General features: G+C 32.2%; 2 protein-coding genes across 2 annotated transcripts in view; one reads left to right on the top strand and one right to left on the bottom strand.

The window, feature by feature from the left end:
• Rbm13 (RNA-binding motif protein 13) overlaps window positions 1–14,286 on the bottom strand; it is a 279,868-nt gene extending 265,582 nt beyond the window's left edge. Inside the window, exon 1 of the mRNA XM_075360059.1 lies at window positions 14,199–14,286. The gene's annotated coding sequence lies outside the window, so the exon portion shown is untranslated. The remainder of the gene's footprint in view (window positions 1–14,198) is intronic.
• LOC142321740 (sodium-dependent neutral amino acid transporter B(0)AT3) overlaps window positions 1–27,309 on the top strand; it is a 187,815-nt gene that overhangs the window by 65,360 nt on the left and 95,146 nt on the right. Inside the window, exon 3 of the mRNA XM_075360081.1 lies at window positions 19,574–19,806. Within this exon, the coding sequence (XP_075216196.1) occupies window positions 19,574–19,806 (233 nt within the window). The remainder of the gene's footprint in view (window positions 1–19,573; window positions 19,807–27,309) is intronic.

Here is a 27,309-nt window from a genome sequence, read left to right as displayed (position 1 = left end):
AAGATTAAAAATTCTAGAACTAAATTTTAAATCATTGTTCTCTTAAAAATAAGTAGTTTTATATAACATTTGTCAAATTTACTTTAAGTCTTCCGCGCTACAAGCTAAGTAATCGTTTTTAAAGTTCATCAAAACAGATTTCAAAATATTGATGAGAAACCGCTTGTTCAACTGATTATTTCTCAACAACATACATATAAAACCCATTTTGCTAATCGATTAAAAATTAATATATAAGTATACAATCCTTAAATCATTAATGCATCCCAAATATAAATAACAAATTCTGACAATTAAAACAGCATTTTAAGTAAATAATAATCAAAAATAACATTTAAATCTAGTAAATCTTATATAATACACTGTCGGTTTCAAACTTAATGTTTTTTGTAAATACTGTTTCTCTTTTATAGAAAATTTTCTGTGGTCCTCTGTTTTTTCTTTTATATAATTGTAATATACATACAGTTTTTAATCTTATTATTTTTTTCCAATATTTATTTAAAAGAAAAATGCAGTAAATGAAATCATAACGGCTACCTTAAACCAATTCCTTAAACCTTTATCGCTATCTATATGTCAATCAGACTCATTTGATCGATTGTCATTTTACTTGTCAGAAATTTCAGCGATACACACGACCAAAAACATAATTCAGCGTACAAGAATAACTTCTTCCAAACGTACTAGAAAAATGTTTGATTTTAAAAACGTTTATGTTTTCAAAAAAATATATATTACTGGTGTATATGATTAAAATATTTGTGCTTTGAAAATATTTCATGTCAAATGTAAGATCTACATAATTTGCAATATATTATGTACTTATTTATAATTTTTGTGTTTCTAGCTTATAAAAAATTATTTTGTAAATTTCCAGCATTAAAACTAAAAAAAAAGTCTTTCTGTTTCCGCTTATTACAAACAGTAATAATACAAAAATGAACCGCTAATTAGAAAAGGCAAATGGTAAAAATTCTATCGTGTTTCTTTTTATACACCGAAAAAATTTTGATCTTATTTTATAAACGATAATCTAATTTATTATGTTCTAATATTATTTTAACTTTATTTTAAATCTGTTTCCATACAATCCCTATAAAAAATTACAAATAGGGTGAATAAGAAACGACGTAAATAAAAGTGGTAGAAGATATGAAAAAACAGATCATACAGCAATGTTCTTTGTTATAAAAAAATTGTTAATCTATTAAGATATTTCCTTATTCTCTTCAACCTCCAACGAGAACTATCTTGTATATTTCTGGAATTTACGTATTTGATTAATATATTTTCATATTGTGGAACCAGTGAAAGTATCATTTTATTAAAAAGACTATGAAGAGCGGAATTTCACAGGATCTCGGTTTCCTAATACCAAAGAAAATTTTAGACGGAAATGTTTGCAAAAACGCGAATTAATTTTAAAAAATCAAGGTTATGAGGTTAATCTGTTTTGATAATAAAATAATAACAATCTTTTTATCTTGTAAAAGTATTAACAATTTTAATTTACGCCTTAATGATTTGTTAACGTTTCGATAAAAATTTGCGCATCAAATAAATTAATGTCTATTTTCATTTCCTTAAGTTTTATAAAATAATTCTTGCGTAATTAGGTTGAAAAGTGATTAAATTCATGTTTTAATTTATAATAAAACTAACTGGCCCATCTAGTCAGAACCTGCACTCTTGGGGCTCACGTCAGCTCAGGCAAATCCCGGAGCCAACTCAGGAGCTCCTCGGGGTCTCCCGGAGCCAACGGGCCTTTTTTTTCCCGTAGGAAGTGGGAAAATTTGTCTGAACCAAACGCTCAGCAGTCTGCACATCCTGGGTGTGTGGGGTTCTACGCCTATGCGGTGGGACCCACTAAAAACCCACTCCCTCACGCAGGGTGGTTCTGGAATTGACGTAAAGACATAAAATCAGCACCACCTGCGTCACAGGCACACTTCTTATTTACATCAATATTTACATAACACATTCAGACACTGTTTACACTCAATATTTACAATTAAAATAATATACAGCTCAGAATTAATAACTAATAATATATACAGCTCAGAATATATATGCCATAGCTATGCCCTCCTCAGATAACAGGAAAGCGTCCCGCGGGAGCCACTGGTGAAAATTCCGAAGCACCCCCCACCACTCGGCCCCGAAGACCGGTGCCCATCGCCGTCCTCAACCGACCTCTCCTTGTCCTTCATTAGTTTCTGTTGTAGCACCCTTATAAAATACCAGGCACACGCAGTCCATCCATCACCGGGAGATAACATCAACCGCATGACTCCCCCCCCCCACCGACGAGCTCAATCGCCACGCGGTATCTCCTGCCTCCCTCTAGAGCACACAGAGGAGGCGCACTTCACAATATCCACGTCACCGCACAGTACTGGGCAAGCTCTCTGCTCCTGTTTCCAATCCTATAGAGGATTTACATGACACATTCAATCGATATTTACAATTAATAATATTTACGATATTTATAGCTCAAAAGTTACACTATAGCTATGCCGGTCTCAGACATCCCAACCCCGTAGGGGAAGACACTCGCCTTGTGATACTTCCGGTCGCCACACCCCCCCGCCCGTTCATAATCATGATAGGCTTTAATGGGAGTCGTCTTTCACCCTCCTAACTTTTTACATATCATAATAATAAGCCAGGCCTCGTTGGGATGTCACCGATGTAAATGTCACGGTAGACATTTACATCGGTGATTTTCAAACTCAGCTTTTGCCTTCGCTGTAGGCCTCGTCCGGACATCTTGAATGTCCTACATCGTTGCCCTCTGAACTACCTAAACAAGTTTGCGGAAGCCCCAACCCCGCGCCTAGTTCTACCTTTAATTTGAGCTAATTTCTAGTAAATGACTCGAAATACTAGGCAATTTAACAAAAACATATCACCAGAAATGTTGTTCGCAACAACGAAATTTAGTTCTAGTTCCGTTAGTGAACTCAACTTCAGTTCATACCCCTGACTTTGTTTCATTATGGACTCCAGTCTGGTCTACGAGGTAGCGGCGGACAGACCTCCTGCCGGTCTCAGACAGCAGGAACGCGTCCCGCGGGAGCCAACGGCAACGACAATACCTAGGTACCACCGCCACCCGTCTCCGAAGGCTGGCGCTAATCGTTCTCCTCAACCGACATCTCCGTTGTCCGCCTAGCGGTCCTCTATTAGTTTCTGCTGTAGCACCCTTTTAGACCAACGTGTGGCCAACGTTCCTACCCCACGGCTGCAGAGCTCGCTTCGGTTGCCATTCCCATCTACCCACAGGACTTCACCCCCTGAACCCCCACATAAGTTATCTCTATAAGTTATCCTCATGGTTGTGAGAATAAATTACTAAATTAAAAAAGAAAGAATAACAGTAACTGTAGTAACTAAAGTATACACACCAATAACGACGAAAAATTCATAACTTATTTTTTTGCCGTGATGGCAGAAATATAATAATGAAGTAAACGGATTAATCTATTTTTTCGTTAATGGATATCTTTAAATCAACACTGCACCTTCCTTGGGGGCGAAGAAATAATGAATATTTTAAATACCTTAACCTTCAAGGTAGCTAGGACCTCGATCAATAGCTTAAAACCTTTCCTGGGATAACAAGAATCCTGCAAATTTGAAAGTAAGCGGTCGGTTGGTTCTCGCGTGATGCGATATATTTTTTGTGTACGTGTGTATGTCACTGAACTCCTCCTAAACGGCTGGACTGATTTTGATGAAATATTTTGTGTGTGTTCAAGAGGATTCGAGAATGATTTAGATTCACAATTTGATCCGATAGAAATTTTTTTTAAATTTATTTATTTATTTACGTGTTGTTGTTGATCTTGCGATGGTTAAGATTCACAATTAAATCCGGTAGGCAGCGCTGCGATCGCGTTTTAGAATTTTTAAAAAATGTTTGGCATATCAGTCAGAACCGGTAGTTTGTGGTGCGATCGGATTCTAGGAATTTTTTTTATTTTGTTGCTTTTTCGCATATCAGTTACTTGCATCGTAGCTTAATGTTGTTATTACATTAAAATTCGTATTTTTAACAGTATACTGTGTTTAGCGAGTAGTTTGAATTAAATCCGATAGGTAGTGCTGTTCTGACAATTGGATTTATTTACATTCTGACTTTTATAAAGTGAAAGGTTAAATTTTATGAATGTTTTGTAAGTTTCTTAATGTTGAGTATTAATTGTAATGATTTTGAAGTCACAATCCTTTTCGTTAAAAAATTATTTTCTACCGAATACTGTGATTAGAGAGTGGTGTGAATTAAATCCGATAGGTAGTGCTGTTGTTTGCCATTTGGATTTATTTCCCTTTTGACTTTTATAAAGTGAAAGGTCAATTTTGTGAAGTTCCTAATGTTCATTGTTTTTGAGGTTTTATGAAACTTTCAATTGTGTTCATTTAATTTGTATGTATACTCAAATCTAGCAATAGCGAAGCATTGCCGAGTCTGCTAGAATTGCGCGCTTATTGAGAATATTATTTATTTAAATAACGTTTTAAAGTGTAATTAAAAAATATACATTGTGCAAATTTGTAAGATGCAGTATTGACGTGAGTATTTTACATGATTTTTCATGAATTTTAATGATGTATACAACTGCATCCAATAACAATCAACTTAACCTACAAATTTAAATTGTCAGTTCTCATTTGATTCTATGCAACTTATGAAATATTGAAAATATGCTCTTTGAAAATAAAAATGTCATTTTGTAAAATAAATTATACATTTATATAATTATATAACATTTATAAAATTAAAATATAATTTACGTATAATAATTATAGTTTTAAAGTATATTTAAAAAATTGAAGTTATAATTTTTTTAGCTGATTAATTTTATAAAAAATTTTCTAAAATTGTTTTTAATTTACAATTATCTAAAATTTGGTTAAATATATGTTAAAATAAAGAATGAGAAAAATGATAAAAATTTCTACCAAAATATAACAACGTTGCTTTTTTTACAGTGCTTTAATTTTTTTATTAATTGATTGATTAATTAAGCTATCACATGGTTATGAAACTTCAAAATTATTAAATTTTAAAAAAACGCAGGAGGTACTTTTTTAAAATGATCTTAAGTGAAAATTAGAAGTAACGTGGATGAAAATTTAGGCACTTACGTATTAACGCCACCGCAGCTACAGCTTTTTTTAGAAATGAAGTAGTCGATCGGATTTCGGTGGAAAATGAATAGTTTCTTTATTAATTTTACTAAATGGTTATTTATATTTATTTATTTTATAAATATAATTTAACCAAACTTAACCTGCGTTCGCTAACCTTGACTAATTTTACCGTAATTTTTTGAGTATTTATTTAATAAATTCAATAATTATTGCAATTATTTATTATTTAAATATCAAAATACTCCTGTTAATTAGTCAAGGTTAGCGAGCGAAGCGAGCGTAGGTTAAGTTTGGTTAAATTATATTTATAAAATAAATAAATATAAATAACCATTATTAAAATTAATAAAGAGTCTGTTTTGAATCTATGTTAAACTCTATATCGGCCCATTTTCCACCGAAATCCGATTGACTACTTTGTTTTTAAATAAAGCTGTAGCTGCGGTGGCGTTAATACTTAAGTACCAAAATATATTAATTGCACTAATTATTAATTTTACGACGTTTCGATTTTCGTCAGATATCTCAATATTTAGTGAAAATAAATATTAACCATACTACACATAATTAATCAATAAACCCATTACAATAATACAATAATCACAAACTGATAATAGTCATATTAATGAAATTTCGTCCACATTCCTGCTAATTTTAACTTAAATAAGTTACTTATATTTATGTGTTGTGCATTTATTACAGAACAGTGCCACGTCAGGACAACGTCTGTCGGGTCCGCTAGTATATATATATATATATATATATATATACATTTCCAAATAACCATGATCTCTTAAATCGAGAGTGTACTTGATGAATACAAAAGTAAACCTTCAACCTACTAACAAATACCCCGTTTGAATTTTGAAAATCGGACGATTGTTTGCAGAGATGTTTTAAGAGCACCTCATTTCACCTCCGAAAACAGCGCCGCAGAAGTACTCCGTTGTTACCAGTTGATGGTGATGATTGGTTTATCCTCCCACAAGGTGCTTTCATATCTCACCACTCTAGCCTTACACGCAGTACCCACGGGAAGCCCATTATTTTAATATATTTCAAATTTATTTAATATTATTTTATTTAACGTAAATGAAATTCGATTATCTTTGTAATATTATTCATTCGATTGTTTCGAATCATTCAGTTTAAACCCAGTTCACACAGTGATAGAGAAACGCAGTTCACAATTAAATGATTCAGTTCATTAAATTTGTGCTTCAACGGCAAATCTCCACTATTATAAATAAATAAATATAAATGTATGTTTTTTTCGAGATTTTTAGAGTTGAAATATTTCTAAACACCTCTTTAGTTATTCCAAGAAATCTGAGTAAAGAATTGGTTGCTGTTGTTCAAGTAATTTTTTGTTTAACTAGAACAAACTAAAACCTTCTTCCTCTTTATATAATGGGATTGATATAAAATGAAAGATTTCACTGAAACATCTGTTTATCGAATGATTGTTAGATAAAATAATGTTAAAAACGACTGTGATAGTGCTTATATATATATATGTGATAGCATCGTAAAAATTCTAATTAGTCATATATACCTAAATAAAAAGAAAAATTGTCAGAATCTTCGCACCATAACTTATCACTTAAGACCTTTTAATAATTTTGATATTCCTTTATTTAACAAATTTGAAGCAGAAGACAGACTAATTATAATGAAGTTATTAACTTAATTCCAAACCAGTAAATATTGATGAATTTAAATAAAATCACTGCGAAGTTGATTGTTGAGTAAAAGATAAATTTTATTTTCAGGTTGACCTAATTATAAATTTAACAATAGTGTGATAAGTCGATTTAAATTTATCTGTATGTACTGACTAACACATGTATATTACATGAAAACATATATTTAATTGATAGAACATTAAATTTTTTACTATGTAATCACAGGTACGTAGAATTATCGCATTCATTTTTAACATCATTTCATTTAACAATCATCCGATAAGCAGATCTTTCAACGAAAAGTTTCATTTTTTTAATCTATTTTATTATAAACATATTTAATAGATAGCTTTATCATTAACCCTCAACTTTGCTTTACTTGTGGTATCAGATCTTTATGTATGTTACTGTTAACTTAATTTTTAAATGTTATTTTATTAACAGATTTTACTTTAAACATTTTAAAACTTTTTTATTCATAGTGTATATGTTATAGTAAAACCCCGAATACCGGTAAATTTTAAGTTTTATCGGTAAATTCTAACATTTACCAAGTTACTTGGTAAAAGTCCGAAAAAATCTTGAAAACACATTTAATTCGGACTTTTACCAAATCGTTTTGGTCATTGTTGACAATTACCATATTCTGTTGGTAAAAGTTACAGAAGTGATTTCGTTACTGAACGAAATCACTTCTAAATAGGAAAGAGCATGAATTTAAAAATGCTCTTCTCAATTTCGGGATTTCAGTTCAAAAATTGCATTAAAATTAATCATTTCAAACGTGAGAATAATCAATTATTAACTCTTAAATTCACAGTCTGGGTCTAACACCTGGATTGTTTTTTAACCCTATTTATTTTCAATTTTTGCTGCGGGAAAAAAGGGTTTTGAATCCCAACTGAACGTTTTTCATTAAATATAGTCATTTTGTTCGTTGAAACTGTTCTAAAAGTTAAGGAAAGATATAAAATATCTAAAAACTATAACTAAAAATTCTGTTTTTTAAAATATAGCCTTCCAGTTTTCTGTTTATCGTAAAATTCGCCTTTCCTTTTACAAAACACCATGATTAAAAAAACATGATGCTAAGAAAATGTGATTGAATTTTATTTAATATTATTAAGAATAATTTTTACACAAAAAAGTTAATCGATTAGTCTTAATAGTAATTGTATTCTACAAGCTTTATCCTTTGAAAAGGATTTACTCTTTCAAAATCATTATTTCATATTTATTCTTCACTTTATACGTTGATTTTATAGTCTTTAAAATTTACCTGGGTTTCATATACTTGGACAATGTGTTTAAAGGTTGATTTTGCCTTCAACGTACTTTTGATTTCCATAGAATCCAGGTCATACAATTGATTCATTATAACATTTATTTAGGAGAGATAAATTTGAGTACAATTGAAACACTAAGTTTAACAAAATGTTTCATTCAAAAAGTAATTAATATGAAGAGCAAATATTTCTTGCATACGACTTATTATCTAGTACTTGAGATGGGAATTATTTTTAGTTATAGAGTTTTTTGTTAGAAATTATTCGAGGTTTTACCATAACATATATATGACTGTATTATTTATATAATTGAAATGGTTTGATTTCATGTATTGTTTACCGAGTTAACGCTTGTGGTTCGCTTCTCTGTTTTGCAGATTTCCGCATTTTGAAAGTCATATTTTATAGACTTCTTTTGTGAGAGTTATAAAGTTCACAAATGTACCAAAAAGAGAGAGTAAAAAATATGTTTTCTTACATTCTTTCTTTAAATTTACGACGCATTTCTAATTTCTTTCTTTCTTTTTTTTCCGCCCAACATCCCTGCACTGGATCAACAGTTAAGCATGGTTCAGTGCAGGGGCATGTCCTTGAAACTCAAACGAGGGTCGCCGGTTGAATGTCTTCTTTTGAGTTTTGCCCACTCTAGCAGGGTACACTATTTCTGACTTTCCCCTCCACCGGTTCGGGTCTTTTCTATGCCCACTCTAGTGGGGGTACACCATGACTGGCTTCCCCCCACCGGTTCGAGTCTTTTCTTTAATCGTCCACTCAAATGAGGGAACACCATTGTTGGCTTCCACCACAGTTTCGGATCTTTTATTTCCTAGTAATCTCCACCGTTCACAGCGATCTACTGAGATCTCCGAAAGATAGAAGAACCAGAATTCCCCCACTTCACCACCGCCCACCATCCAAGCAAGCCCAGACAAACGGCGACTCCATGAGCTATCCTTCATCCCCTGGCCACCACCTCCTTGCATTGCACATTTCCGGAAATAAACCCGGCTAACTTCTAGAAACGTTGTCGGTACAATAGCTAGCCGTTTCTTTTTGTTATCTTTTTAGTAACAGGTTGTTATGAATAAATGGGCTGTCAGTTTTAATTCATATAAAATTCGGTGGATCTTCGTTTATCAAGGGTAATTGAGGTACCAGTTACCTTGAATGTCAAGAAAATTGATTTATAGGGAAATTCTTTTTAAGAACTATTTATCTCTTCGTTGTTTATATTTAATAATCAATCAAAACGGAAAACTAAATTTTACTTCATAAATAAGGTTACGAGTACGTGTCAAAAAGTATAAACTATTTAACGGTAAACGTGTTACGTAAATTTCAACTTCTAACTTTAAATCAAATGAACTTTAATATAAATTACGTAGGCATAAAATTATGCCTACATTATTAATTATTTACATTGTTAATCCTCTATGAATCATGAGACCTTGCCGTTGGTGAGGGGGCTTGAGTGCTCAGGATACAGAGTAGCTGGGCCGAAGGTGCAACCATATCGGAGAGGTATGTGTTGAGAGCCAGACTAAGGAATGATTCCTGAAAGAGGGCAGCAGCTCTTTCAGTAGTTGTTAGGGACGTGAGTCAGAATGACTTAAACGGCCATATCAACATCACTCAGTCCTCTGAGTACTGCGCAGCTGAAAGCAATGGAAAACTACAGCTGCTTTTTTTCCAAGAAAATGTGGCTCTCTGCATTTTCATATAGCAATGATAGAGGCGCCTTCCTTGGTAAAATATTCTGGAGGTAAACTAGTCCCCCGTTCGGATCTCCGGGTGGGGACTACTAAGGAAGGGATCATCAGAAAATTAAAAAATAACATTCTACGAGTCGGAGCGTGGAATGTTAGAAGTTTAAAAAAGGCTGGTAGGGTAGAAAATTTAAAAAGGGAAATGGATAGGATAAATGTGGATGTAGTAGGAATTAGTGAGGTTCGGTGGGAAGAGGAAGGCGACTTTTGGTCAGGTGATTTTAGAATAATTAACTCAGCTTCAAATAATGGGCAGGCAGGAGTAGGTTTCATAATGAACAAGAAGATAGGGAAGAGAGTAGAGTTTTTCAAAACGCATAGCGATAGAATCGCTATTTGTAATAAGGATAAAATCAAAACCTAAACCGACAACGATCGTTAACGTCTATATGCCTACAAGCGCCCATGATGATGATGAGGTAGAGTGTGTATATGAAGAGATTGATGAAGCAATTAAACACGTAAAAGGAGATGAAAATTTAATAATAGTTGGAGATTGGAATGCAAACATTGGAAAAGGCAAGGAAGGAAATATAGTGGGTGAATACGGGCGGGCAAAAGGAATGATAGAGGGGACCGACTTATAGAGTTTTGCACGAAGTATAATTTAGTAATTGCCAACACCCAATTTAAAAATCATAATAGAAGAATATACACTTGAAAAAGGCCAGGAGATACTGCAAGGTATCAGATAGATTATATCATGGTTAAGCAAAGATTTAGAAATCAACTCATTGACTGCAAAACTTACCCTGGAGCAGACATTGATAGCGACCATAATTTAGTGATAATGAAATGTAGATTGGGGTTTAAAAACTGAAGAAAAGGTGTCAGATGAATCGGTGGAATTTAGAGAAGCTTGAGGAAGAGGAGGTAAAGAAGATTTTTGAGGAGGACATCGCAAGAGGTCTGAGTAAAAAAGATAAGGTAGAAAATGTAGAAGTACAATGGGAGAATGTTAAAAAGGAAATTCTTAAATCAGCAGAAGCGAACTTAGGCGGAATAAAGAGAACTGGTAGAAAACCTTGGGTTTCAGACGATATATTGCAACTGATGGATGAACGTAGAAAATATAAGAATGCTAGTGATGAAGAAAGTAAAAGGAACTATCGGCAATTAAGAAATGCTATAAACAGGAAGTGCAAACTGGCGAAAGAAGAGTGGATTAAAGAAAAGTGTTCAGAAGTGGAAAGAGAAATGTACATTGTAAAATAGACGGAGCATACAGGAAAGTTAAGGAAAATTTTGGGGTACATAGATTAAAATTTAATAATGTGTTAAACAAAGATGGTGCACCAATATATAATATGAAAGGTAAAGTCGATAGATTGGTGGTATATTAAAGAGTTATACGGAGGAAATGAATTAGAAAATGGTGTTATAGAGGAAGAAGAGGAACTTGAGGAGGATGAAATGGGAGAAACAATACTGAGATCTGAATTTAAGAGAGCATTAAAAGATTTAAATGGCAGAAATCCTCCTGGAATAGACGGAATACCTGTAGAATTACTGTGCAGTGCAGGTGAGGAAGCGATTGATAGATTATACAAACTGGTGTGTAATATTTATGAAAAAGGGGAATTTCCGTCAGACTTCAAAAAAAGTGTTATAGTCATGATACCAAAGAAACCAGGGGCAGTTAATGTGAAGAATACAGAACAATTAGTTTAACTAGTCATGCATCAAAAATCTTAACTAGAATTCTATACAGAAGAATAGAGAAGGAGAGTGGAAGAAGTGTTAGGAGAAGACCAATTTGGTTTCAGGAAAAGTATAGGGAAAAGGGAAGCAATTTTAGGCCTCAGATTAATAGTAGAAGGAAAATTAAAGAAAAACAAACCAACATACTTGGCGTTTATAGACCTAGAAAAGGCATTCGATAACGTAGACTGGAATAAAATGTTCAGAAATTTAAAAAAATTAGGGTTCAAATACAGAGATAGAAGAACAATTGCTAACATGTACAGGAACCAAACAGCAACAGTAATAATTAAAGAACATAAGAAAGAAGCCGTAATAAGAAAGGGAGTCCGACAAGGATGTTCCCTATCACCGTTACTTTTTAATCTTTACATGGAACTAGCAGTTAATGATGTTAAAGAACAATTTAGATTCGGAGTAACAGTACAAGATGAAAAGATTAAGATGCTACGATTTGCTGATGATATAGTAATTCTAGCCGAGAGTAAAAAGGATTTAGAAGAAACAATGAACGGCATAGATGAAGTCCTACGCAAGAACTATCGCATGAAAATAAACAAGAACAAAACAAAAGTAATGAAATGTAGTAGAAATAACAAAGATGGACCACTGAATGTGAAAATAGGAGGAGAAAAGATTATGGAGGTAGAAGAATTTTGTTATTTGGGAAGTAGAATTACTAAAGATGGACGAAGCAGGAGCGATATAAAATAGCACAAGCGAAACGAGCCTTCAGTAAGAAATATAATTTGTTTACATCAAAATTAATTTAAATGTCAGGAAAAGATTTTTGAAAGTATATGTTTGGATGTCACTTTATATGGAAGTGAAACTTGGACAATCTGAGTATCTTAGAAGAAAAGATTAGAAGCTTTTGAAATGTGGTGCTATAGGAGAATGTTAAAAATCAGATGGGTGGATGGAAAGTGACAAATGAAGAGGTATTGCGGCAAATAGATGAAGAAAGAAGCATTTGGAAAAATATAGTTAAAAGAAGAGACAGACTTATAGGTCACATACTAAGGTATCCTGGAATAGTCGCTGTAATATTGGAAGGACAGGTAGAAGGAAAAAATTGTGTAGGCAGGCCACGTTTGGAATATGTAAAACAAATTGTTAGGGATGTAGGGGATGTAGAGGGTATAATGAAATTAAACGACTAGCACTAGATAGGGAATCTTGGAGAGCTGCATCAAACCAGTCAAATGACTGAAGACAAAAAAAAAAACATTGTTAATTGGGTTTTAATAAGTATTTTTTTACAAAAGTGTAATTAAACTGACAGCTCCTAGATGATCATGCCATTTTTTTTTCTTTGTAAGAATACAGAAGAAACGTCGTTATGGCGTTCCAGATATTCAAAATGTTTCTTTGCAGGACCTAACATAAACGCACTCGTACTCGCTCAATATATCTCATCTCGACTCGGTTAGCAAATTACTTTGGATCTATCATGTATCTCATTTATAGCAGATGTATCCGTTTATAAAGGTCCGGTTAATAGATTTTCTTCTATAACATCTGTTAATGGTAAAGTTTAAATTAAATAATTTATAATAATATTGTAAAATTAATTTTTTGAGAAATTTAATTAATTGTTTACAATTTAATTCTCTTTTTCATACATGAAATATATTGCTTATATATTACCTAATACCTAATATATATCTAATGTTTCCACAATGTCATAGCACACCCACTCTACGTCTTAGTGCCCACGCAAGAAAAAGTACAATGTGTGCAAATTAAACAATCATCTTGAGTTTCTACCCGCTGTTCAATTGAAAAGACCATACATCGATTTTATAACTATTTCTAGAAAAAAAAATATTTTTAGTTCTTTTCAAACTGTTCTTAAGTATAAATGGGAAAACTTTTAAACGCTTTTAGCATTTGTATGTACTTCATATATTTAAAATAAAAGATATATTGTATATTTCACACCAACAAATATTGCGTAATTTTGTTAACAGGCAGTAGGTCTAAGATTAAAAATAAATAAATTAAAAACTCTGATGTGGACAACACATGACTTCCTCATACGTCTATAAATTATTTACACATTTTTTTCAAATGAAAAGTACATCGAATTTTATTTCATTACCAACTTCTGATTTTTTTTTTTTTTTATTGAATTATTATTATTCGTAAAAATTTGTTTATAATGAGAGATTAATAATTAATTATTAATACATCAATATACTTAAATTAAAAAAAAAAAGTTAAAAAGAAAGGAAATTAAGACTGATTCGAACTGATGTGTCTTCCCCTAAGATCCAAATATTTCATTAATTACAATTTTATTTGAACAAATGAAAATACGTACCACTTATGATATATAGTAGAAACGCTCTCAATTTTTATTACTTCAGTTAAGAAAAATACCAAAATCCAAATTTTTTTGGATTTTGTCGATTGCAATCAAATGGGGAGGTGAACAAATAGATGTTAAAACAGTGCAAAATCCAAAATTTCAACATCATACGACTAATCGTTTTTGAGTTATGCGAGATACATACATACTCTTTTATGAAAATCGGTTATTTATTAACTAATAAACAAAAAAATTATGAAATACTACTATAGAAAAATTTACTTACCAGTTAGAAAAATTAAAAAAAGGTCTTTTGTAAAACCACTGTTATATAACCATTCCCATCAAACTAAGCTTGCATATAGTATTTCTATCAAACTGAACTGCATTTCACTTTACCAGTGAAATGTGCGAGGCATGAAAAAATCACAGCGAACCTAGCGGCAGAAAATTTTGATAAATTAATATTGTAAAAATCAATTCTACTCTTTACTAATTAAAAAATTTTAAAAAAAGCAATTATACATTTAATACATCGGGATGTATATTTATCAGGGTCTCGACTAAGTAGCCTTAAATTAACGTACAGTTATACTTTTTTCCTTTTAACAAATAAATGTCGATAAATAGTTAGAAAATTGCATTCTAACAGTAAAACAGAATTATTTATAAAAAATAATTTTTCTATTGACTTTATTTATTTTACCTCTTCATGTCTAGAATTTTTACAAAGATCTCTGCATCATCACAATGTTTTGTGGAAATTAAATTAAAATATTAAAAATAAATAGAAAAAAGCGCCAGTCTCTGGCATAAGCTTCATTATCAAATAACATTTCATGTTAGTGACTGAAATGATAAACATGCTTCTGTGTTTTTTATGCGCCGATAACCCGCACATTAAAATTGATTGTCAGGGTTCTAAGAAAGAATTTTCTCTCAGTACCATCAACATGCAGATAGTATGTATTCCATCAAAACATTATTTTAAAACTTTTAAAAGTGCAGGTAAAAATGTAAATTGTTCAGTTTGAAATTTAAAAAATTGTAATAAAAATCTGCTCTTCATTATTCAATTTTAATGATTCATTTACAAAGCTGAATCGGTGTCGAACCCAAAATATTGTGTTCCACACCTCAACAAATTGTGAATGCAGAGGTATCACTCAAAAAAGAATTAAATTGAAAAACAAAATAAATTTAAAAATTTCGGCACGCGGGAAAGCGGAGGTAGATTTCACAACTGTTAAGTAGGGTATAAAAAAGAATTTCACCTTAACGTTAAGAAAAATTTCAAATTTACTGAATACGACAATGGTTGCATAACAAAAAAGTTTCACATGTTTAGCATACAAGCCCCATCTTCTCACAATTCCAGCAATATTTTAGTCATCCCTTGCCGTAAGGGTTGATCATATTAAAAATTAAATCAGCCAAAGTTTTAGGAAATATTTAGAGGCTAAAGACCACTTTAAACCGATTCGATAATGTGCTCATTAAGGGAGGTATGATTTGTTTTGTCTTTGAAACCCCATTTTTTCCAACCCCTGAGCCATATGGTTAGTGATATCAAAAAACTTTACTTGTATATATTTTAGGCCCTTATCCAAAGAATAACTTTAAACGAATTTGATATATTACTTAGTAAGAAAGTTATAGCGATTTTTTTCTCGAAAAAGCCTCCCCATTCCCACCACCATTGTACGGTTTTGCCCATTAATGAACTTGACCTAGATTTTGGGTCGTTATATTTTATGTATCAATTTGAAAGTGATTGGCGCAAAATTACGGCAGTTATCGTGTCCACAAGAAATTGAAATATATATATACATATAAACTTTTGAAGTGACGGTATTTTTGGAGTTTGGGCTTTCTTATGAAATCTACCTGAAATGGAAGTGTGAATAGTTTGAGATTTTCTTTGTGCATTTACAGTAGTACGGAAATAGGGGTACGACAGCCAAATCCAAGATGTCGGCCAGTCCGCCATCTTGGTGGTGTCTACCTGTGGTGGTCGGCCTTCTTGGACTGTGACGTCAGAGGCTGCTGTATCCCGTCACCGCCATATTGGAATTTCCCTTTTTCCCTGTGGGAATTTCTCTTTTCCCTTAGCGGGATATTTGAAATTCCGCAGTGATACAAACTTGAGTAATATATTCGCTTTGAATTTTATTTATAATAATTAATTAAATGGTTGGTACCGCTGGTGAACAGTTGTTGTGTAGCGGTCGGTTTGAATTAAATAAATAAATAATATTTGAAGTGAAAAAAAAAACTTGGACGGCTAGGAGTCGAACCCGTTCATGACGGGACGCGACTGACGCCTTAAACCAATCGACTACAGTTGCTCTCTGATGTAACGAGTGAAAAATGTTTTACATGTTCTACAAAGGGAGAGCGGAAGGGTGTAGTAGAGCTGAGACCGAGGCGATGACCCGACAGTGGTGGAAGGAAGTATGGGCAGAGACTAACGCTGCGGCCTGGACCAGAAAGGTTAATAAGTGATTTGGACGCATGGCTGGATCGCCAACATGGCGAGGTGAACTTTTACATAACAGATGATGTCGGGTCATGGATGTTTTGGTTACTATTTAAAAAGATTCGGCAAGAGAGGTACACCCAACTGCGACTACTGTCAGGAGGTGGACGACGCGGAGCATACGATGTTCGAATGCCGAAGATGGGCACAATACAGACAATTCATAGCAGTCAATAACCTGAACGCGAATAACATAGTAGAGTCGTCGCTAAGGAGGGAGCAGAACTGGAACGTTTTTAACAATTTCGCCGGTACGGTTCTTCGCACTAAGGAAGAGGAGGCGCGACGAAGGAATCGTTAGGTTCAATCGTAAATAGGGATAGGTGGACTTTGAGAGCCTGTATGCTCTGGCGTGCAGGTTTCGGTAAGGGGACGGGGACTCCGGGGAGATTTCGCGGGGATAAAATTAAAAGACCTAGACCCGGCCGGCGTGGCTGGTTTTGGGGGTGCGCGCGCTCCTTGTGCTGGTCGCACCGGTTTGAGGCAAATGGCATAAAGACCGAGACCCGGTTTCTGACGGCGGGGGTGGGGAACGGCATACCCGGGCTTTGCCCTCGTCGGCGGGAATTAGAGGCAGGCAAGAAAAGATCTAGTACGGGGGCGGTTGAACTGCCGTGCCGGGTGTAAAACCGGTGGGCGGGAAGACCGCCTTAGAGTCAAAAGACACGTCTCTGGGCCGAGTATACTTAATTGGATGTCCGGCCCAGGGATGTAGGGAAAGAAAAAAAAAAGTTTATATCACTACGGAATTTCAAATATCCCGCTAAGGGAAAAGGGAAATTCTCACAGGGAAAAAGGGAAATTCGAATATGACGGTGACGGGATACTACAGCCACTGACGTCGCAATCCAATATGGCCGACCACCGCCATCTTGTATTTATGACGTCATTCCAAGATGGCGGACTGGCCGCCATCTTGGATTGGATTTGGCTGTAGTAGCCCTTTTTTTACTACTATTTACCACTTTTACAATAATGCATAAAAAAAATTATTTATAATTTTTTGTATTGATAATGACTTCAAAATAGCTTTTATCAAACGGCTCTTTTTTTTAGAAATCGCCTAAAAATACTTTAAATAAATCTTGTATTTGACATTTTTTTTATTAGCAATCAATGAGTAGGCTATTTTGTGAAAATCGTAGTCTGTTTCTGAAATATTTATCACCAAACTTGATCTTACATAATATTTAATCAGATAATAGTATAATAAACCCATATGTTGCATTTTTAAACCGCAAGGTCACTTATAACGAATAGAGCCCTAACTTTCAGAATAATATTCACAGTACAATATTGAGAATAATATTAGCTCAGATTACATTCAGATTTTTACCCATGCGGTTATGTTATTTCTGAAAGACCTTTTTAACTACAAAAAATCCCTTTTGACACACCGGAAGGTGGAAGTAGATTCCACCGGTGCTAAGTAAGGGATAAAAACGATTTCAACTTTCCAATACATATTGATCTGATCCCACAATATTAAGAATCATATTTAATGTCTATAAATACAGATTTTAAAATATTATTAATTGAAATTTCGATGCCAACACATAACAGCTAAAATGTAGGTAAGTATATGTGGTAATGACAGAATCCATATAATTTACTTAAATAGTCAGATTAATGTCAACTATGTACAAAGTAACTGCAACTCAAACCAAAATGAATTATTCACCATACTGACTGCATAATTCACTTTTTGTTAGAAGATTTCAAGTCGTAGAAGATCATTCACTTAATTATATAATAATCTACAGTTTTTATTAATAAAATAATAATTTTTTATTATTTCATTATGTCTGACTAAGTCAGCATATGAATTCTTACGATACTGACATTTGCAATTGGAAATGTGGTAATTGGAAGATGACCTTGGAAAGGTTTTGCACATTAGTGTGTTGTAGGATTTTTACAATGTCAGTCACGTATACTTATTCAAATATCGTGAAATTGTTCCTCATATTCTCCTTGATTATGTATGTTATGTGGGGTAAAGAACAAAATTTGTGGTATTCTGGGTGAATGGGTAAACTTTTTTAGTTTTTGTAATATGTAAGACTGTGATCTAAATTTTTGTCAAATCTTTTTTATTTGAATTTTGTTATCAACTTAGGTATACTCCCTCTGAACTTTATAGTCCCTCTGAAATCACATTAGTTGTTTCGATCTATCAATTATGTGAATGTAAAATATAACACATATTATTATAGTCTATTATATATTTAATCATTTTTAAAATCTAATTTCTAGAAGTTATAAGCATTCAAATTTTTGTTAGTATTATGTAACAAAAAAATATATAAATACTCGTGTATTTTTTCTTGTAAGAAGCAAATGTTATACTTTAATATTATTACAAATATATTATGTTTGTTATTTATTTTTACTACATGTGGTATCTAACGCTCAATCTTTGTTCGTTAGGCTCTTTACAATGTCTAACGATATGGTTCATTTGCAAGTGAATAAACATAGACCAGTATAGCGCAGATATAATTTTGCTGGCTGTATGACTGTCTGGCAGAGGTGGGACTTAACCTTTGGATAAACTAGACAACACCAGTATCTTGTTGAACAATAATCATACAGTTTTAGTTGGCATTTTGTTTCACTTCAACTGATTTAAATACATTTGTATTAATGAAGTTGATACTTGATTTATGTAAAATCTATGTTGTATGTTATTAAAAACTTTCTTATGTAATTTTATTATTGAGATTGTCTTAAGGAATCTTTAAATTCAAATTAAAGTAGATTCACAAGTTTTTCAGCTAACTAATCTCTATGCGCAGAATGGGAACTAATTTTATAAATCATAATTGGAATGCCTGGTAAAATGTGATATTGCAAAGAAATATCATAGATTAAGAAATATATAACTAGTTCAACATGTTTATATCAAATTTATTCTACTGAATTCACCTATTTTCAATATTATATTGAATTTATAATAGAAATGTTTATCTGCAGATCTATTTACAATGGACTACTGTTAATTTATAATTAAAATCAAAAAAGTATTTTATCTCTCTGGGATGCCAAATTTTATCTGATATTGTAATTGTCCTTTGTACCTGTATTCTAACAAATAACTTTAGTCTAACTTCTTTTTTCAGGTGCGTTCCTGATACCATTTCTGATAATGTTGATTCTAGAAGGTATACCCTTATTCTTAATTGAACTGGGTATTGGTCAGAAGATGAGATTAGGTTCTCTTGGAGTATGGAACACAATACATCCTTGGCTCGGTGGGCTGGGGATAGCATCATGTACAGTTACATTCTTTGTTGCTCTTTACTATAATGTTATAATAACATGGTGTTTCTACTACTTATTTAATTCATTTCAGGTAAGTAAAACTAAAATACATTATCAATTACAAATATTTTTAAAAAAAATAAGAAAATATATATATAAAAAAATACAAAATAGAAAAAATAAATAAAAAAATACAAATTAAAAAAGGTCATAAAGAATTATAAATTATACCTGTATGCATACATTTACTATTCGTTAAATAAAACATTTATGGTAGTTAAACACTTTTATTTTTAAATGCAAAAATTTGTCCCATAAACAGATAACATTTATTTATATGATCATTTATTCATCACTCTTGAAAAAATGTAATCTTTCAGTTACAAACTATTTAATCTTTAGAAGAATTTCTTCAATTATTTCCTAAAAACTATAATCTTTTAGTAAAGCTACTTTAGTCTCTTCTACTAATTTAATAATAAATCCATGGACAAATTGTTATAAAATCATTCAAAGCCCCTGCAACTTATCAACATATCTCTTGAACTTCAGAACTTGAAATAAAATATTGGTACATTTCTTTTAATTAAAATTATCTTCATAGAATTTCTATGGTAGCTAAAACTTACTGAGAGTTTACTAAATGACCTTCAAATAGTGATGTTATTTCCAGTTACAAATAGTCCAATTTTTTATATTGGCATAATTAAGTTTGAAAAAAAGAAGATCCTGGAGAAATGGGGGTTGGATTGATTTGAAATTGCTTGATATCGTGAGAGGGTTCATGAATCTATTTTGATAGATCGAAAGTAAAGCGTATCCTATCAAATTTAATTAAATAACAATTTTCTAATACAAAAATTCAAGTTTGATAAAAAATTTCTTAAAAATTAATTTTTTAGTTAACTGTAACTATAACCAAAATAAATATTAAATCCTTTTTTGTTAATCTAAAACAAAAATAACAATGAGGAAAGTAAGATAATCTCTGTCTTGGTTTTTAGGTAATTTTACAAAATATTTTACAATCTTTTTTTGAACTCTTATTTGTTCTTTTAACAGAATGGAGAAGCCCATTAAGATTCACATTCATTAAAAATTCTTTTGTAAACTGTAACGCATTGTGAAAGATATCACAACAAAGCTACCAGTATCATTCAGAAATCACTACACCACTAACATCAGATTACTTGGCCTATATATAGAATCAATTTCTTAATATCAGTATTATTTTAACATGTTAATTTTGTTTAAATATTTTTTTTTTTTACTTTCTATATTATTATTTGATAAAACATTTATTAAAGTTATGTGGTTAATTACACTAAGGTAAATAATTATTTTGTTTACTACATCCTTTGTCAATAAAACACATTGCAACATCCTCATTCATTGAATAGACTGGCGTTTCCTAATTGTTGCAGGCCTTCCCTATCAAAAGTGTACTAGTACTATTATTTTTTTATTCTTTCCCGGTACGTCTGAGACTGTATATTATTCAAATTTATAAATTGATACTTGTTCATATTGAAATCCTTCTCTCTCACTTACTCTCAATCTCTCTTTGCTTTTTCTTTCTGCTATTCATATTATTGTTTCTTTTTGATCTAATATTTATAGATTAAATACTGATTAAATAACTTTGTCATTAAACTTAAATTAATTTTTATTCATCATTAATAATAATACCCCACACAAAACCCAACCGCACCTCCGTGCAATTACATCTACGTACATCCGGGATGGACAACGATATGGTATTTCGGTTCTTCCACTTATGTCGGCTAACGAGACAATGGTTTTGCTCAGGTGCTCCACTGTATACGGAAATGGCGGTCCTGAGCTGGTAGGGGTTGTGCTTCCCGTTTTCGCTGTTTGCAGCGGGGCGGGAGGCATGACCGTGATCTGTTTATCGCTGACGCTGGGCAAAGTGCGGACGGGGAGTGCTCATCTCTCCTCCCGATAGTAGAAACCGGGTTGAGGGTGGGCTGATGTGAGCTTGCTCTGCTGAAGTCGTTCAGCGTGAGCCAATCACTTCGGCCCTTGGAAGGAATTGTCCCGTGAATGAGGGTATCGGAACCCTTAGTGCTAGGTACAAGCCCTGGATATCGGTGTAGCGGGTCAGGCAGTACCTGACTCCCCGGCCCAAGTTATATCTGTGGAAGGCGGCTGACTAGGGGAACCCACGCAAGATCGATGACCTGGAACATGCCCAACTGCCTTTCCGCTCTCATCTTGTGACATATTAACTGACGAAACTTCACACGTGAAAATTATTACTTCCACACGTTCCGTGGCAGAGCGTCCACATAAAAACCCATGTCCTAGCAAGCCATTGTCTTCGCAAGCGAAATGAAGGAAGAGTGTAGTTTGCTGATACAGTAAGGAAAATCGAACTAAGTTTCAAGCAAAGAGCAGCGGATCAATTCCAAAATATTTAGGGATCAAGAGGAAGGAAGGGGATTTCTCAAAGACTAGCCCTTTCATGATATCTTGACATGAATGAAGTTGCAGGAGGGCCTCTAAAGGAAACAAGATAGACTAGTATTGGATGTTTTGTAGAAAGAGTTAACAATTTACAATCACTATGCCTACTGAAAGCCAAGAAAATGGGAATCATGGACATTTAGGTTTTACCGTATGAAACATTAATCATCTCAAAAGAATTGGTCGTGTGCAGGGATTTTCTGAACTTGCTTTTCACGGAGGAGGAAATTGTCAAGGAAATTCATGAACAAGAAGCTCATGAATTGAATTCACGGTCATTAACAATTGAATATTAATTCAATCGAGTATGTTGTCAATTATTGAACACACAATGCAACAAACTTATACCCTGTCGCACATTTTGACCTCCCTTCAACAAGCTGAAGTATTCAGAGAAAATAAAGGCTGGATTTCATTGTAGACATACGACCGTTTATCCCGACTCCATTGCAGTGCTTTGAATGTCAGAGATTTGGACACACCATGGTTCAATGTACAAATAAATAGATCTATGTATGATTAGGGATCCACCTGTGTGTGTCAGTTGTCATGGGCACCATTAGGTGAGATCCTGGAATTGCACTATCTATAAGCAAGAAGTGGCTCTTCAAGAGATTAAGATTATACAAAGTCAGCTACTATGAAGCTACGAAAACTATGCTCAGCAGAATGCCAAGGATTGATGTCATATATACAGGTTGCTGCAGCTCTTGCAGCATCCTTTAAGCCAGTATTTGTAGTCTCTCAACTGGTACCAGCCCTTGTATGGCTTGTATGGTTGAACGTATCATCAAGAAAAATTGAAGAGTTGACCATATAGAAAAGTAACCCAAAACCAACGCAAAAGAAAACAGATGTATCCAAGTCAAGGATTGTTGCACAACCTAGGAATGAGCCTTTAAACAATCAAAAGGTAAAGGAAGTGAAGTTAAACCACAGAACAAGTCTGAACATAACACACTGATGATAAAAGTTAAAATAGAGATAATACCCACTCCGGGAACCAGCAAAGAAGAGATTAAAACATTAGAAAAAGAGGATATTGAATGACCAGTAACAGAGCTCCTTAAAGCACAGAGGCTTTTAAGTAAGGGAATGAGCATTTCAGCCATCCCATTCACTATAACTGGGAGTGCTCCAAGCCTCGACTCTCATACATTGCTGACTGTACCATCTGAGCTGACATCAGCAGCAAACATCCTCTGTGATTTACTGCAGACGATCAGAGGATTCTATCTCCGAGGTCTCAAAAACCTTGGAATTTGAGACATTGAGACCTTCATGAAGATGGAAACAGAAGCAAAAAAAGCATGGCCTAAAGGTAAACCTAGGTGATAGGTGATAGGAATTAAGAATATAAATAGTTAAATGAACTTTTGAAGAATTTAAATGAAGGATCAGTTTGTTTAATAATTACATGACATTGCAGCTGTTTTGATTGATCTGAAAACATTTCATTAGAAATCTATTGTGTGTTTTCCCTGTACACTCTTGCCATCTTGTGTTCTTTTAGGGTTTTCAATATTCTATAATAAGTCTATTTTTGGATGATATGTTTGACAATACTAGTCTTCTGACTAGTTTGGTTATGATTTTATCAGGGAGGAGAAGAATTTTTTTATTGTTTGGATAAAGGGCTAATGACCTTAGCAGTCAATGCTTGTAAATTCCCCTCCCAAAAACACTAATTTTTTATATATAGATTGCCTCCTCTCTCCCCTTACAAAAAGATAATAATAAAATAGATAATAGGTCACAGTTTACTAAATATTTGTAATAATCCTTAGTAATTTCATTGTATCACTCCTCTCTCAGTAGAAAAATATCTGAATCAGAAAGAGAAAATAAATTTGAAAAAAATAGATTTCCAAGTTTCACTTTCTGTAATTTTTTTATAACTGACTCTTAGAAAGTCCTATTCATTCTTTTGCCATGCTGGTTAGCTGCTGGCTTATCTTTTACTAATAAATGTCATTATTTTTACAAGTAGAAGTATTTGAATTGAAAGGAAAATGATATTTTATATCATACTTGATGATTTTGCAAACAGTTATAGAATTAGCATCAACAATTTCATGACAGTAGGGAGACTAGCATACATTATTTGAGAACAGAACATTAAAGTAGTTTCAAAAGATTTACACAATTAAATATATATAAAACAAATCATCATATAATTCTAATTTATTTAAATAAAATATAAAAAAAACCATTACATTTACATGTTACATTTACTAGAGAGACTATCTACTTACCTCTGTTATTTCATATTGTTTCTGTTTCAGATTTCATATGTGTGTGTATACACATACACACACTCATATGAAATCTGAGCATCTTTAATCATCTGAAATTTTTATGTAGGTGGTGGTGGTGGTGGTGGTGGTGTGTGTGTGTGTGTGTGTGTGTGTGTGTGTGTGTGTGTGTGTGTGTGTGTGTGTGTGTGCACATGTATGTGTATATATATATATACATATTTGTGTGTGTGAACTTCGTTTTGTAAGTATAAGCACTAATAAATCTTGTGCTTAATGAACTGCTTGCTTTTGCACTTATCATTGAATTTCACTATAGTTTAGTTATTTCAAATAAACAAATGTTATTTTGTTATTTCTACCTAAACTAAGACTAAATATTTCTAAACATTTACGAAATAATTTTTATTAACATTATATACACATGTGTAATTGTATAAACATTAAAATAAAAATATTCTCTAATGAACAAAATCATATGCTAATATTAACATCTAAGGTACAGGAAAGTATGCAACTTTATCTTAAGTTGCAGGTAATTGAATTCAAAAACAATAAAATTTACAATATTAAGAAAAAATGAAAAAGAAGAAATTAATAAGTAAAACAAAAAAAGAAAAAAGTAATAAGTAAAAAAAAATACATACAAGAAGCGCAATGAGTTTTTTAATGTTGATGAACTGGCATTTCATTGACAAGTCAAAATGAATTAAAATTTTTTGCTCTTTACTTATTACAATAAATACTAAATTCTATATTTAAAACATACATTATATTAAAACACTGGTAGATAAATATTTATCTATTAAGTCTAGGCTATAGTTAAAATGCAGGATAAAATAAAAGAGCATATTATGACAATACAAATTTAATTTATTAATATATAATAGCCATTTTTATTTGTCAGTTCATTGAATTTACATATATCTTTAAGTGTATATATTAAATTAAAAGTTAGTATATATCAAGAAACAGTGTATTGAAAACAAAAAAGTTATCGAGATATATTGAGTATGTCGCATAAAAAGAAAGTCAGTCATTTATTCAAGCACAAAACTTAATGAACTAAATAATTCAGAAGACCTAATAAAAAAACCAAACATTCACTGGAGTAAGAAATAATAAATTAGACTGTATTAAAAATGCTTGTATTAGAAAATGTATAATACATTTTAAATACAAGCATTAGTATAACATATTCATGTTATTGAAAGTAAGCATTATTATAATACAAGGATGTGAAGGAATAGTGATATAGATGCATGATCTATAAGCATAAGCTATGCAGAAGTTATTTATTATTATTAGCTTCCCAGGAATTGAATGATTAGGTGTCATACAATAAAAATAATTGGGAATTGAAAATAAATGGCTAGTAAAATAGTGCTGTGTAAAGAAATGCTCACTAAAAGAGAGTGTAATAAATAGTTATAATGTTTTTATGTGACTTTCTTATTAACAATTGACATATTGATAAGGAATGTTTTATGTTATAGTTTTTGTATTACCTTTACATACTCTAGCAGGAAAATTTGGTAAATTTGTGTGGAAATAAGATTACATCCCATTTTATCGCTTTACTTGAAAATAAGATTGGTAAACAAATGAGCAGTTTCATGGAAATATTCCAATTAAGGCCAGTGCTTCCACAGTTTATGTCTCTATAAGTTAGGAAAACTTATCCAAAGTTATATTCAGTTTTATAATTTATAAGTTATTTATAAATTATAAGCTGCTTTTACATCCAGAGTATACAAGTAATCTGGGTAGAATTCTTATATCAGTTTTGTAAGAATTCATCACTTATTTCTTATATCACTTATATCTGTAATATACTTTATCACTTTTATCCAAAGTAATTGCACAATGCAGAGTTAGAATTATTTTCTAAATTTGTTTCTAACCATTACATCATTGCAAACATAAACTCCCAATACACACTTAAAATGGGAATTTTGCATGTTCTATTCTTAAAAACACTTCTAAAACTTAAAGATTTAAAAATAGTAATATCTAACAATTCATCATATAGCACATTAGTTAGGTTATTCTACTAAATCAAGAGTCACTGTGCTAATGGTAAACATTTTTTAAATTTTAAAAAGAAGTTCTAATTGATATTACTGAAAGCCTCATGGAATTGTAATAATTTACCTAATTTACTAGATAAATAATAGTGAGAGGATCTACAACGCAATTGTAGACAGTAAATGAATTGGGTTTATTTACTACAGACTTTGAACAAAAAATATGTATACATACTATAAAGACAATGAATAGAACCTATGAAGTGTATTGTAGAAGTTTATACAGTTTTCATAAATTGTAAATATTTTTAAGAATGACTATGTCTTAATGCAGCTAACTTAAACTGTAAACTAACTATAATTTGTCAATACTTGCCAGGATAAATTTTAAATTCTGTAACCAGTAATTTTAGGTTATTTGGTGGTATGGTGTTTATAAAATTATGAGGCAAGGTATATTAGATTGGAGTGGAATACCCAGAATGCTACTCTTCACTTTCTGTTTAAATCAAGTTTTGTTAATCAGTAAAAAATGATAAAACATTGTCTTGTACATTTATATTACCTCCAGGTCTGTTAGAAAATTTTCATTGTAAAATTTTTAATTACAACAGATACGTACTTAAAGAATGTACTTTACATTCTAATAAGGGACTCAGTTTAAAAACTGCTATGACTTTACAAGTTAATTAATTTTTATTGTTAATAAATCAGTATATTCATGTCCCATTACTATTCAGAAGTACTTATTTACTTTACTAACCAGTGCCCACTCTTGGCTGTTAGACCATTTTGTGATACACCGACCAGTGTAGATGGGCTTCT

This window comes from Lycorma delicatula, chromosome 1 (genome assembly GCF_047948215.1).
Source record: "Lycorma delicatula isolate Av1 chromosome 1, ASM4794821v1, whole genome shotgun sequence".
Lineage (NCBI taxonomy): Eukaryota > Metazoa > Arthropoda > Insecta > Hemiptera > Fulgoridae > Lycorma > Lycorma delicatula.
This window is presented reverse-complemented; position numbering and strand designations above follow the sequence as displayed.